Below are 15,222 nucleotides of genomic sequence, written 5' to 3' on the forward strand. Positions count from 1 at the left end.
GTATTAAATTTTTCATTGTGGTATTGATTATGGTCAATATCGATCCAGTCAAATCGATTCAAATTGATCTTATCCAATTCCTCAAACCATGTTCCACATGATTATTTATTTATTTATTTTATAACATCCATGTACTATATTGTCAGAATGGTTTTCTCTCTAGGAAAATTTTATGAAATAAAAAATTCCCAATAAATTGGGTCTTAACCGAATCTTACCTGTGAGTATGAGATTTTTGCACACCACAACTCATCAACTATGTTAGGTAGTTGTTGTTACCCTTTGTCCTTAGTCTTTATCGTTTCATCAATACAAGATCAGCATGGTACCAGGTAGGGGTGTTAATTGCTAAATTGAAACGTTAAAACCACCCTCAGACTGAACTAATTGAACTCGGATTGAATTGAGCTGAAAGCTTATTGGGCTGGTTTTGGTTTGAAAGATTGTAACCCCAGTTACTAACAAAATCACACTAAAAATCGAACGGACTCAAAACCAGCTCAAAACTTGGACCAAAATCGGAATAAGTCGATAAGAAACCGACAAAAGTCTAAAATTCATTAAAAAAAAAATCAAGTTTTTGCATAGTTTTGTATGAAAAATCAAACCTAAACCAAACAAAAAACCAAAATCACATCAAGTACAAATTGATATAAGAAACCGAAACCAAACCAAAATCAGAATTTTATTATTGGTTCAATTTCGATTTCATCATTCTCACACCAAAACCGATTCAACTCGGATCAAAACCGGGCGAACCGAACCATTGACAAACCTAGTACCGGCCTACCAGGTCGGTGGCTAACGATACTGATACGGACCACCTGACAGTGGCATCTAATATCGATAGAATAGTAAACACATAGGGAAAAAGACACATGTACCCCTGCGAAATAACAAAATCTCACCACTGTCATCGATGCCCATTCGCGAGCTGTCTAATCCTTCGGACAGCTGGCACTTAGGCGTCATTTAAATTAGTCGCATACGTATGCTGTGGTCTAGCGAAAGAGACAACGATACGTACTGACAAGCAACTTTCCTCGTTGCCCTTTTCATAAGTAGAATGTAGTCATTTCTTCGTCCCTTCGTCCTCCTTGAGACTCGCATTGATTTGTAGTTCTTCCCACCCAAACAGGAGCACAAGGAAAAATAATAAAATAAATAAGTCCCCCTTCCCCCACGCGGGGGGAAAAAAATAACCCAATTTGATTTTCTCTTTCCCATTCTATAAATAGAAGATTCTCCTTTCTTCTTGTTATTCTGCTCTTGAAACCCATAACTCTGTTTTCTCTGCTCTACAGAGTTCCTACAGAGTTCAGAGACGATCAAGAGAAAATGCCTCTCAGAGGTTGATGAGTTGCAAATCTTTTGGAGCTCTGAGACTCTCAATTTATTTGGTTGCAGAGAAGATTTTTCTTTGTTTCAGTAACGCGGAAGATCAATTACTAGGTGACTTTGAGAAATCTGCTTTCATTCATGGAGGTCCTTTGTTTGGACCTCTAAATATGACAATGTGTGTGAAGATCGGCTAGCACTGTACGTGCCGCTCGAGAATGTGATTAAATGTTGAACTGAAGATTCAATAGTGTAGGAAATCTGGAATTTCGGTAGGTGAAGCTTTCCCAAGTCATGCACCGTGAGATTGACGAAGCTTGTTTGGAAATCTAGCGGAGAGTGAAATGTGAGTAACAAAATGGATTTTGTGAGTTTTGTTTTTGGGAAAAAAAAATTAAAGATTCTACAATTCCAGTTAGGTTTTTGAGAAGGATCAGCAGCGATAGATCTTTAGACATTCCTGGTCTTTTCTCCTACCTTTTCACCCTCTTTTTTCTTTGTTGACAGGGGGAGGGGAGTAGTAGGGATTTGCATTGGAGGCTGTGTTTGAGAGTTCCTGTATAACATTAGGTACTTGTAAGGTCGGTGAGAAAGCATTGTTGGTGAATCCTGTGGGTTTTGAGTTAATTTTATGAAATAGAAGGGTTTTTCCTTCGAACGAGTGAGCGTGGTATGGCAGAGGATGCAACAGAAGCACGGTCATTGGCCCTGACCCCAACATGGTCTGTAGCTACTGTGTTGACTATCTTCATTGCTGTTTCCTTGATTGTGGAGCGCTCCATTCACCGCTTAAGCCATGTAAGTTGTGTTTTTCTTTTTTGTGAATTTTCATTCTTATGCTCTCGATCTTTGTTGAATTGCACTCTTCTTCTATACAGATGGTTGGAAGTATATCTTATTTAATAGAAGTACAAAGCTCGAAAGTGGATTTATTTATTTTAATCATGGTTCCAACCGTTTTTTTTTGTTGGGGGGGGGGGGGGAGCTGGTAGCTGAATTGAGCTGCATGATGCAACTGCCTACATACATGGATATGTACATAGCTCCCAAGTGTGATTCTACCTTTGGTGGGATTTACTCTTATTGGATCCAGATTTCTGCTGTGTTGGGGACTCTTAGTGTTTTTGGATTGCTTAACATCTGCATGACACAAAGGATTTAGATATGGCAATCTCTGATAAAGATAATGGTGGTTAGTCCATGTAGAGATTAATCTTTATTTTGCATAATTGATTAAGTCCCAGTTCCATATTTGAAGTTCTCGGCCTCCTCACCTGGCTGTGCATTTTTGGGAAACTTCATGGTTCAAACTGACCATCCAGATAGAATAGAGCTACTGTGACATTGTTGTGTGATAAAGGCTTTGAAACAGTTGTCCTTATTCAATGATAGAAGGTTCTTGCAATAAAGTATCAAGTATGGTTTAATCCATGGGATTAGTTTTAGAGACCTAGAAGTGAATAAATTTCATCACATTTAGTTGCCTGGCCTTCCTATGCTTTTTGTCTGAGCCTCCTGTAGAAAGCTTCCTTGTGGTTGTACCCATGTTTTACATCTGTTACTTCCCCCAAATAGGCTATCCTTCCAAGCAGATACTTCTTAGAGTAGCTTAATAACATCCTGGGTAGCCCTCAAATTTTATTAATCAATCGAAAAAAAAGGGGGTACCGAGGCTCCCACCACTAGGGGGTCTGGGAGGGTCATAATGTATGCAGCCTTGACCCACTTTGCAAAGAGGCTGTTTCTTGACTCAAACCCGGGACTACTTGGTCACAATGGAGCAACCTTACTGTTGCACCAAGGTCTGCCGTCCCATAAAAATTGAAATAGATCCGGAGTGGGAATGGGGGACATCTCACCTTACCCCAAACCCAAAACAGAGGTAGCCACCAAATTTAACATCGTCAATAGTCAACGTGCTTGATGATGGCCATGATATTGCAACAGATCAGATAGCCACTGTCTATTTGAGAAACACCAAAAACAGGACTAGCAGAGTATGGTTCAGGTCTTTAGAGGTAAATTCAGAAACTTATGCCAATGTATTAACTTAATCTAGCAATCTACAGCAAGTGCATTAATCCAACACATCACAGGTATGGATAAAAATTGTTTAATAGCTGTAAAAGGAAGGCTATGCCATGATATACTTTCCACAAATTCATGCATCTAGTTAGAGTTATTGCTGGAACTCCAAGGTCTACAAGGTATTCCTTTGCTATACATGTCTCTTTTGCACTTCTTCCTTTCCATTGTGGCGTTTGCCTCGTTGTCATGAATTTTTATTCAACTTATCAAATGAGAGCAGGCAGCTTACTGGCATTAGTACTTTCATTGATTTAGTGCTTTAAGATTATTAGAGGTTGAAGGTTGCTTTTGTTTTGACAAAAAAATGTTATATTTTTGTTTATGTTTTATTTTTGCACTTTTACTGGTGTACCTCATTATATTATAGTATTGTACCTGGGATTCAGTTTCTTACTTCGCATGTAATTTATAATATTCCATTGGTTCAGTGGTTGCAGAAAACGAATCGGAAACCCCTATATGAAGCTTTGGAGAAAATGAAAGAGGGTACATTCATGTTTTTTAAAAGATTTTAAAGCATCTTCTTTTAGGTGTTAATGAAAATTTGTTGCCTGTGCAAATACTTAAAATCATTTGACTTTTGGATCCTTAGGTTACATTTTCTTGCTACAATCTTTCCCCTTCTGAGCATCATTTTTGTTGGGTTTCCATGTTGCAGAGTTGATGCTGCTGGGGTTAATATCTCTTCTTCTTACTGCTACCTCGAGAACGATTTCAAATATTTGTATGGAAACAAAGTTCTTTGACAGTAAATTCTTTCCATGCTCCATAAGTGAGGTGGAAGCTTCTGAAGTTGATAATTCTACCCATGATCGTAAGCTGTACATGGGTTCTGTTCTTCACCACTCATCTGTTCTTCACCACTCATTTAGGCGGATGCTGAGCAGCTTGAATCAGAATACCTGTAAAAAGGCATGTGATTATTTTCATTAGACATCTTGGTTCCATTTCTAGTTACTGTTTCCCCTGCATCTAGAGATTCATGGGTTTATGTGATAATGCTCAACAAAGCAATGTTTTTTCAGCTTGAATTTTCAATGAGAAGGGAATTTCCCACAAAAGATTAAAAGTACTAGCTTAAATTGTGATGGGCGTTCTTCGTTGAACCTCATGTACAGACCTTCAATATCTAAGGACATTGGGATTGCATATAAATATATCAGCCGACCATCTTTTTTGATACTATCTTTTTGTCTGTCCTTACCAAACCAAAAACCCCATCCTATTGATAGTAGTTTTTGTTTTAGTTTTAGTTTTTGTGTGTGTGTGTGTGTTTTTTTTTCCAGTTAGTGGGATGCTTGTGAAAAGGCAAATTTCTATTTGTATCTATTGAAAAAAAAAAAATCTATTTAAATGCGTATTTGGAGACCTTGTTTGAGTGGTTGGATAAGTTGAAACTTTATCTGTTATGCAGGGTCATGAGCCATTTGTTTCATATGAAGGCTTGGAGCAGCTGCACCGCTTCATCTTTGTGATGGCAATAACTCATGTATCTTACAGCTGCTTAACAATGCTTCTGGCAATTGTAAAGGTTAGTGGTAATTGTATACTTGCAATCATGGTTTCAAATTTCCCAAATATCAGTGAATTCTTTTGAAGTTTCAAATCCTTTATAATAACATGGAAATCCATGCTACATTTTCTTGTTCTTTTTTCCCCTGTTATTTGAAATATCAGCAATACTTGAATGTTTTTGTTTTACCACCAGCATTGATTTCCATGCCCAGTTATTGATTTCATGGTTTTATTGTAATGAGACAAATTTTGTGGTGTTTCAGTGAAAACCCTCTAAGAAATTTAGAATGAATAAGCCAAAAGCTTTGTTATTCTCAATCCTTTGTGAATTGATCTGTTACTTTTAGATTGTTCACAGTAAATAACTCAATGCATGAAAACTAAAGGCGCAATTTGGGAAAGTTGGTTTTCTTTCCCCAATTTTAAATGGTTTGTGTTTCCTTACTGCATGATCAATTATTACAGTGTAGGAACAAGCAGATAATATCTGGGTTTGGATAAGAAAAATGCCGAAGACCTGAAGTGTTCAGGGGAGATTGTAGAATAGAATAGAGAGGAGTTGATAGATTAGATAAAGGGAAGAAAAAGATTACAGAAGTGATGAGAAGAAATAAAAAGGAAGTAGATAGAGAATAGAAGAAGTAGCAGAGAGAGAAATCCCTAGACCTGCTCAATGGTTTCACACAGCTATTGCTACAAACAATTCAACTCAATATATTTAGCGGATGGCATAAAAATATCAAGTATTGAATTAGAGCCCTACATTAGGCTGTAACAATTTACTTAAAGCAACATGCTTATAGTTCCAAGTTTGAATCATGCTTGACTGCTGAGTATTTACATTAGAGGTGTTGAGGGCACACTCCTGATCATCCAGAGTTGGTTCATGGGAATTCCATTGGAGCTGAAATGCAATCTTTGAGGATGGACCGGAGCTGGCACTGAGGGAAGGTTTCTTCAACTTGGTAGTGGAAGGTCAGCTTAGGTGATTGCTTTGCCCATTCTTGAGACACATCAAGTGTTTGGCTTCTTGGATGAACTGCTTATTCAACTGGAAACAAAGGTCAGCAAATGGCATGGCTGGCCAATTGGCCCAAGAAGGAGTTGACAGAAATGGATGGCTGTTTGGGGGTTCTTTTCCTTTGTTGGGCAGGGAGATGATCTTTGGAGTATAATTCCTTGTATCTTTACCTAAATTATTTTGGTCTATGCGAATGCATCTCTGTACCTCTTTGTGCTGCTTCTTGTTTATTAATAAAAGTTGCATTGTTCCTTGTAAAAAAGTATATAAAAACAGAACGTTAAATAAAAATCATTTTCAAATCATCAGATGCTTGATAACTTGTTTCACTTACTGTAAGATTCAATACAATTATAAAAGATGGCAAGCATGGAGACCTATGGGGGGTTCATCAAGGGGCAAAAGAATGGCTGATGGTGGAAACCTAATTATGGATTCCCCTTAATGCAGAAATAAATAACCCTAACCCTAATCCTAACCCTAATAGGATTTAGGATAATGAAAATCTTTTGGATGTATGGACAGAATATAAGGTGAAGCAGTATGCAGGATAGGAGTTAACAGAAACAGATTGGAGGCAGCAAGAAAAACAGTTGCAGAAACTTAGAAAAAACTGATAACTGGCACTTGTGGTTTTAGGAGAAGATCTGGAGCTTTAAAATCCAATCTCTGTTGGACCAGAAAAGCAGGTCAAATGGTCTTATGGGGTCCCTCTACCTTTTGGTTTAACAGGAACTGCTTTCTCAGTCTTTCTGATTAGTATGGCCAGATCAGATGGTGTTCTGGTTGTGTTATCCTCCTCTCCACAGTATCCCTTGCTGCAATGTGGTACTGGTAGATTGATTTCCATTGTACTGCCAATGCCTCCAGTAGCTACGAAGTCAGCAACTAATTTTACATGCCTAAGTTTATTTGAATTATAGATGGGCTATCCAGTGTGTTCCCATAGATGTGCCATTCTTTTGATATATAAAAGGATAGTTTGTCAATTGACAAACTTTGTTTTTTGTCTTTTCAGGAAGTTGTTTGATGTGCCAAAATGAAATCAGATAAACTAATGTGTGAAAGAATATTAAAAATTTTCCAAAGTGATATTATGTTGTGCTTTGGTGGCACAGTGTGGTCAAGTGTCAGACCCTGTGGCGTAGTGTTTTTCCATGCATCTTATGACGGAGTAACATCTATCTTATTTATCTTACAATCAGCATCACTTGGGGAAACCTAAAGGAACTCTACCGGAACTAAAGACAAAGAAGTGTCAAGAACCAGAAATACACCAAACATGTCATTGTGAATGTTTATTTGTTTTCTTATGTTCAATTTTTCCTTTCTTTGCTAAGTAAACAAATATTTGGTCTAAAAGAATATGTGTGTTGAGCATGGTTCGAAATTACTGAAATTTCGTGAAATATTTCAGTTTCTACTGAAATAGAAATGGGTTGACTATTGAAATTGCAGTGTCGAAATGGATAGAAATTTGTGATATGGACTGAATATTTCGGTTTCAACAGAAATTGAAAAGGGGTTTTAAATCCAAAACTTCAAACCCCTGGTGTCAAGTGCAGCAAAGTGCATTCTGGGAGGATATCATTCTATTAAATATGTATCCATTACTTATGGTCCATCTAATTCACTGAATAAGTATCAGGAACTTCAGCATCCAACTATCCATGATTTAATGAGAAAAGATAATAAAAATTTATAAATTGCTGTTAGCCTGTTATTAGGTTTCTCACGTATTATTTTACATTTTGACACTGGCAGGTCCATTCTTGGAGGAAGTGGGAAGATGAAGCTCATATGGACCAGCATGCTTCATTAACTGGTAAGCTTTATGATGGTATTGGAAAACAGAAATATGATCCTCGGCTTTAGTAAAACCTAGCCCTTTCAAACATCCAGTTATGCTCCTGATACAGTTGGTTGGGCCCTGTCCCTTTTTTCCAACACATGTTAAAAGAGCCTCCTGTATTCTTGCAACCCCTGTCCAAGAAGTTTTGTTAGAAGCCCCATGAATGAAGCCCACTCCAGGCGCTCATTTTTGTGAGAGTTGTGGACTATGGATGGCAATGGAGTTGGTTAGATGAGATCCCAGTACCCCACCCTGCCCCTCACTGCACCTAATTCTTGAATAAAATAATACTAATTGCTCGTAAATATGAGTTGAGATGGATCAGTAGGAATTGTAGCTGGCTTCTATTTCACCCATTAGCAAACGATTCATGACTGTTGCTGAGGCGCGACTGGTCATGTTTCTGAATATGTTGAATTCAACATTTAATTACCTGACTTTCTTGAAGTGATCTTGTGCGACATGTCATAGATTTTTAGATGAGAGAAACAGCATGTGTATCCATACTCATAGAAATGTCAAAGACTACGAGAAGCACGAAAATGTAGCTGTAGTTGAATTTTCTGAGCAATGAGAATGAATCTAACTGTACAAATTTATGGTTTAACTCGTTTTGAATTTATAAATTGGAATACATGAAATCATAGTGCATACCCATGCTTTGACTAATCAACTTTTAGAGTTGATACTTTGCAGGCATTTTTGACTAGTGAACTTGATGATTATTTTCACGTTTTGCCTTTGAGATGACATTATGTTCTATTCCATTTTGGTACAGGAACTACAAGAGAATCAGTATTGCAAAGGCAATCCACATTTGTGAAGTTTCATACATCAAATCCTTCGGGAAGAAATAGTTTTCTTGTTTGGGTGGTGGGTAGAAAAGCTCTACTTCTCTGGTTGCATTTGTGCTGAGTGGTTTTTTACTCCTTTATCTATGTTGCAATTTGTTATCACTTTTCAATTGTCTTTAATTTTACAAAGGTGCGGGCTTCTTAAAGTAGAACTTAAAAGTTTAGCTCTAATTGTATGGTGAAGTTTGTTCTTTAATTGATGTAAGCATGAGATACGTCCGATGTAGTTGTAACAAATATTACGTAAAGCATATTACGTTAATCTTAATCTTCCATCAAAAAGCTACTTATTTGTCTGTTTTTGACAGAATATTCAGATGGTGTCTTTTTAGTATGGTAATTTTATTCTCCCCCTTATTGCAGATTGGACTCGATTTTTTTGTTGTGCATTTAAATTATGGCTATTAACATCTTTACAGAACTATGCACCAATTTCAGCTCATCGTCTATAATTTTTTATGTGTGTTACACTAATATTTATTGCGACTCAACAAAAAATTATATAAAATCCGCAATAGTAATATTTGGTGCATATATGTGATGTTGGATAGGGACCCATAGTTTTTATTAGGTTTTTGATTGGTAGTTCCACCTATTTGGTAATGGGTACTCGAACAGATTTAAGAGGGAAAACAATGTTCTTAGTATGAGTTTGACAAAAACATTAGGGTTTAGAGATAGGATTTAATGGGAGAAATTAAAGAAAAGGAAAAAGGTTTGTAAGCTGGGGCCGTAGGCTGTGCCAGCATCTCTCTCCTATCCTCCCCCTATTGATGAACTTTCTCCCACCCTCCCCATTGGTTTGCTCCCCACCCCACGAACTCAGAGAACACTGCCCCTCAAAGAAAATGGGTCTAACATTGGCAATATTTTTTGAAATTTGACATGAGGGCTTTGAAGAGAATCGTAGGGTGGGCAGTCAAGAGATAATGGTTTTATCTCTGGGTTTAAGTGCCTTGGCTAAAGGCAAAATGGTGATGGTCTTGCAAAAAGTAAAGGTTTGGTGCATTACAAACTGAATCAGCTAGATAATAAAGCATGAACATCCATTGGTTGAATGAATACCGTAAAACCTTAATGAAACAAGAGTACAACTATTCTTACTGAATCGTGAAAGCTTAATCAGAATTGGAAGCCTGGATTTAGAAATCAATCATTTGGACTTTGAATTTAGGGATTTGAATGTCTGGCAATCAGCTATAAGACAGTTGGAGTTCTTTTTTTTTTGCCCCCCCGGGGGGGGGGAAGGGGATTTAATATAGAATTGGTACCCAACTAGACCAATGCCAGGAATTTGTTACTGGTAATTGATGATTCACAAGAGGTGTTTTCGAAAGTGTTGTGGAGATTTGCAATCACTGACTTGAGACCAGACAGTTGGAAGGTTGGGTTTGGGGGTTTAATTGAAGGGCTTAACCTGAGATCCATCCAAGAGAGGGCTTGGAAATAAGAATTGTTAGCTATAGAATTCAACCATGTGTTTTAGGGGTTAAATACTTAAATTCCTTCAATTTCACAAGGAATCATAGAATTTATTCAATTTTTTTGTGGGTAAGTTTGGGCTTTGATGGCTCTGCATTGCTGAAGGATTTTGACATCTCATCTGTCTAGATTCATTGCATGTAGGCTAAGGGGCTGTGACTGTGTTATGACTCAACCCTAGTAAGCATTTCTTAATTGTAATCCATTATTCTACTATAAATAAGAATGGCCTCTGTTATATAAGACAAGCCAATCAAAACTCTCAATTCCCTCTTCTCAACTCAAGAGTCATGCTGATCACACCTTGTTTTTTAAACACGAGGGTGACAAAGTTACTGCACTTATAGTCTATGTTGACGATATAGTAATCACAAAAAATGACGACATGGAAATCTCCTTGTTGAAAGCTCCGTTGGCTACAAAGTTTGAAACCAAGGATTTATGACCCTCAAATACTTCATAGGGATTGAAGTAGCCTGATCCAGTAAGGTTATCTTCATTTCCCATGGAAAGTATGTCCTAGACCTGCTTAGTGAGACATGTATGCTTGGATGTAAGCCTTGAGATTCTCCTATGTAGGTCAATCACCAACTCAATTGCACAGGGGGAGATTCAGCGGATAAAGAGAGATATTAACGTCTTGTCGGGAGACTAATATACCTTTCACATACTCTACCAGATATTGCCTATGCTGTAGGAGTCGTTAGTCGGTTCCTCTATGGTCCAAAGACAGTTCCATCTTGTGGCAATCTATAGGATTCTGCAATATTTGAAATCAGCACCAGGAAAAGGTATTCTATTTTCCAACAACAGAAATATGAAACTTGAGTCCTTTACTGATGCTGATTGGACTGGTTTTATTGATGATTGCCTATTCACTTCTGGGTATTGCACATTCCTTGGAGGCAATCTGGTTACATGGTGAACCAAGAAGCAATCAGTAGTAACCCGATCCAGTGCAAAAGAAAAATACCGAGTAATGGCATAGGGTGTATGTGAGCTTATGTGACTGAAAACGCTACTGGATGATATGGGGTGGCATCTGAAGGACCTATGAGGCTCTACTGTGACAATAAGGCAATAATCAATATATCCTATAATCTGGTTCAACATGTTAGGACCAAGCACATTGGGATTGATAGGCATTTCATCAAAGAAAGCTTGAACAGGGCTCACTTTGCGTCCCATTTGTCACTTCTAAGAACCAACTAGCTGACGTCTTCATGAAGGGGTTGATTTCCAAGTTATTTCATCCTATCATATTCAAGTTGGGCATACAGGATAGTTATGCTCCAACTTGAGGGGGAGTGTTAAGGACAAGGATTAGTGGATTACAACTCATCCATCTAGATTCATTATATGTAGGCTAGAAGTTGTGACTGTGTTATGACTCAGCCCTAGTAAGCATACCTTAATTGTAATCCATTATTCTATTATAAATAAGAACAACCTCTGTCATATTAGACAAGCCAAGTCATTCTCTTAATCTATTCTTCTGGACTTTAAATCTCAGTGGTAAGAATGACTGCTAACCCTCTGGTGCGGCAGAATGTCGGGAGATGTAGATGCGCATCAATACTTCCACCCTGGAAAGAGTTTGATCTCAAATGTAAAGATTGAGATTTTAAATATAATAAGTGCCGAGCAAAATTGCTCCTTTGGACTGCTTAGATATGAAATTGCCAACTAGTCAACTGGGAGAAGGAAGGAACCTGAGTGCATTGGCCTCATCGCCTTGGCAACTGATGGTAGAAGCAAAAGTCGACAGAAGAGAGTTATTCCTTCCTCTTCCTACTACTCCTCCGGCAGAGCTTTCAGTGCTGTAACTTCTTTTTCATTGTCTTCTTCCCTCTTCTCCAGTGGTAGTGGCATGGTGGCGAGATTGCTGCTGCTGCTGCTGCTGCACTGCTAGCATCTTTGTCTTCCTCCTCTTGATGGGTGACAGGTGCTGCCCGCTGTGACCTTCTCCTTCATCTGTGGGCCTTGGTACCTTGAACAAAAACTTGGGATGTTGTCTCCAGCACAAGTTACATTCGAGAGGGAGGGAGGGAGGGAGGGAGGGAGAGGCTTAGCTTTATGTCTGTCGAAAGGGAAGGGAAAGTGGGCATGCGACTCATACATCATGCCTCCATCACCCATAGAATATTTTCTCAATGATATATTTAATACACAAATGGGTATAAATGGTATACCAGGGACTACATCTAAAACTATGCACCCTAACATAGAATCCCTTTTCATAAGGATGCCTAAGCATCCAAGCGGCTGCCCATCACCTTGGCTTGCCTTTCCACCATGACATCTACCCCGGGTCCTCCCATTTCTACAGAGGTCCAAAGTCTTGTTTCCATTAATTGTTTTACATTTCTACAATTAGTTAGGGATTCTTAAGCTTTGATGAAATTTTACCTTGCTAATGATGTCCCTTTTACACATCATGATATTTTGATGAGATCAAGATTTGTCCAAGAAGAATTGATGCTTTCTTTTCTCAGACAGATTGGTTTGTCTTTGCATATTGTCTTTCATTGTAGACAAACTAAAGGAGTTGAGTTGGAGTGTACACTTGGGAAGTCAATTTTACTTTTTTTTCTTCAATCTTTTCCGCTAGCCTATTTTGACAACTCATTGGAGTGTGATCAAATTTTTCTGATAATGAGGTGGTGAAAGTTTATGGGAGGGAGTGATGGAGGAGGGCCTTAGGGAAGAAAGAAATCTCTGAGAGAAATCAGAGTTGCAGGGAGAAGAGAAGAATCACACAAAGGTGAACGGGGAAGGTCTCACGACCAAGCAAACCACAAGGTTTCAACCAATTAATTAATTCATCATTCAAAAATCTGTCTACTAAAGTGGGTTACATGCCTTTATATATAATGAATTGAAATTAAAACTTGCCTAATCAAAATCTAAAATTGAAATAGCAACTACTAATTACTTCCTAAATTCTAACTAATAAAATTAGAAACAAAGTAAAACTTAAAGTGGTAATTCCCTAATTGACTATCAATTACCCAAATTAAAAGATTGCAAATAATTCCCAAACAAAATAAAATCCTAAAGATCCTAAGGAATCCAAAAATCCAATCGGACCCGGTTCATCTCGGTTGAGATTGCCCGAAGGGTCAACCCGGTTCAACAACATCAATTCTGCATCAGGGAGGTTCCACAAAGTGATTATTTTAGGTATCTGGGCTCAATCATAAATAAAGAAGGTAATATAAAGGATGATGTTTCTTAAAGAATTATAATAGGATGGATGAAGTGGAGAGATGTCTGGAGTATTGTGTGATTGATGTATTCCTATAAAACTTAAATGAAAGTTTTATAGGATAGTCATATGACTAGTTATGATGTGTGGTGTGGAATGTTTGGCAGTTAAGAAGCATCATATAGATAAACTCAGTGTAGAGATGAGGATATTGAGATAGAAGAGTATTAAAACTATGAATGATAAAGTAAGGAATGGACATATAAGAGCTGATTTGGGACTAGCTCTGATAAATGATAAGTTACGAGAAAGTTATTTGAGGTGGCATCGCCATGTTCAACGGAGGCCTTTGGATGCTCAAGTACGGAGGAGTGATTTGATTTTGATTGAAGTAGAAGTGGTGAGGAAAGACATGCATATCTTAGGCCTTGTATCTAGTATGATGTCGAATAGAACTAATTGGAGGGTAAGGATCCATGTAGCCAACCTCATTTAGTTGGGATAAGGCTGAGTGAGTTTTTTTTTTTTTTTTTGCTTTTCAAAATTACTTCATCTCCAGTTTCTGTTCCTACTTACCGTTGTAGCATGACCTGGCTGGAATTGTTTCCTTCCAAAGCCATATGTGCAAATTTGAGGCACTATAATTATGTATTATACAACAAGCAGACAAGAGGCATGTGAAAAAACTGTATTTGTGATGACAATCATTAGAGTACAAGCTTTACAAATTGCATAGTTTACACCCTAAAATGATTATGGGTAGAAAAATTACTTTGCTTTCATTTACATAAATCAGTTCCATGATTCTTTGCTCTGAAATCCTAGAATCAGTTGATATCTCATTGTGCAGACTTGCTTCTTCCGGCAATTTGGACATTCAGTGGTTCGTGCTGATTACCTAACACTCCGCATGGGCTTCATCACGGTATTTATTATTCTGAGACTTAAGAATACTGATATTGTGCCACCTTATGTTTTTATGAACAGCTTTATGCTTTAAAGTCTGCTTTCTTTGCAGACAACAAAATTCCAGCCGCTGTATGCTATGCTTCCTTGTTGGTCCATTCTAGTGCTTGTAATGTATCATAGGGCCCGTTTGATAACGTTTCTGCCGTTTCTGTTTCAAGAAACGGCAGAAACATAAATTTCAGTTTCTACAAACATAAACGGAATTGAAGGTGTTTGATAAGTCATGTTTTTAAAAGTCGATAGTAACCAATGAAAGAATGACCACAAGTCGTTTCCAGAAACGGCGAAACAAGTTCAAACAAGTTGAACTTGTTTCGCCTAGGTCGTTTCTTGAACCATAAATAAGTAAAAATTTCTATTTCTATTTCTGAAAATAGGTGAAACGAAACTGTTTTATCAAACGCTTTTTACCCCGTTTCTGCTGTTTCTGGAAACAGAAACGGTAGAAACGCGTTTCTTGAAACGTTATCAAACGGGCCCATAGAGTTTTACATAAATGTATCTAGTGGCAGACTTAGAAGGTTTTTTTTTTTTTGGTAGCAAATTGTAGCTTGGTCAACTAAAGCTTTTGATTTTAGGGTTGGTAGTTTCTTTGGAGGTGTCATCCAATTGGTTGTGTTGATGCTTCTTGAAAGAAATGACAAACTGAATCTTTGGGCACTAGATATGTAGTATTTAACTTAGTTTCTGAACAGTCATTATATATTTGGCTTTCCATACCAAGGAGACCAAGAGGGTTGACCTCATTTCGCTTTTCAGTTATTGAAATGGGATGATTCTTGGTTATCTTGTGGACTTATTGCGGCCTCTTTTGTCAGCCTGGTATTGTGTGTGTGTGTGTGTGTGTGTGTTTGTGTTTTTTGTTTTGTTTTGTTTTGTTTTGTTTTGGTTTTTT

General features: G+C 37.7%; 1 protein-coding gene across 2 annotated transcripts in view; it reads left to right on the top strand.

Moving 5' to 3' along the window:
- The first annotated feature begins 1,191 nt into the window (after window positions 1-1,191).
- Window positions 1,192-15,222, top strand: part of LOC122084530 (MLO-like protein 11) — a 32,436-nt gene continuing 18,405 nt past the window's right edge. Inside the window, exons 1-8 of one of the 2 annotated variants that reach the window (XM_042652835.1) lie at window positions 1,192-1,684; window positions 1,846-2,136; window positions 3,855-3,912; window positions 4,085-4,338; window positions 4,841-4,957; window positions 7,727-7,787; window positions 8,593-8,687; window positions 14,209-14,283. In XM_042652835.1, the coding sequence (XP_042508769.1) occupies window positions 2,011-2,136; window positions 3,855-3,912; window positions 4,085-4,338; window positions 4,841-4,957; window positions 7,727-7,787; window positions 8,593-8,687; window positions 14,209-14,283 (786 nt within the window). In that variant the 5' untranslated portion in view covers window positions 1,192-1,684; window positions 1,846-2,010. The remainder of the gene's footprint in view (window positions 1,685-1,845; window positions 2,137-3,854; window positions 3,913-4,084; window positions 4,339-4,840; window positions 4,958-7,726; window positions 7,788-8,592; window positions 8,688-14,208; window positions 14,284-15,222) is intronic. The other variant, XM_042652836.1, reaches the window with a different exon arrangement.

This window comes from Macadamia integrifolia, chromosome 7, assembly GCF_013358625.1.
Source record: "Macadamia integrifolia cultivar HAES 741 chromosome 7, SCU_Mint_v3, whole genome shotgun sequence".
In the NCBI taxonomy this organism is placed as follows: domain Eukaryota; kingdom Viridiplantae; phylum Streptophyta; class Magnoliopsida; order Proteales; family Proteaceae; genus Macadamia; species Macadamia integrifolia.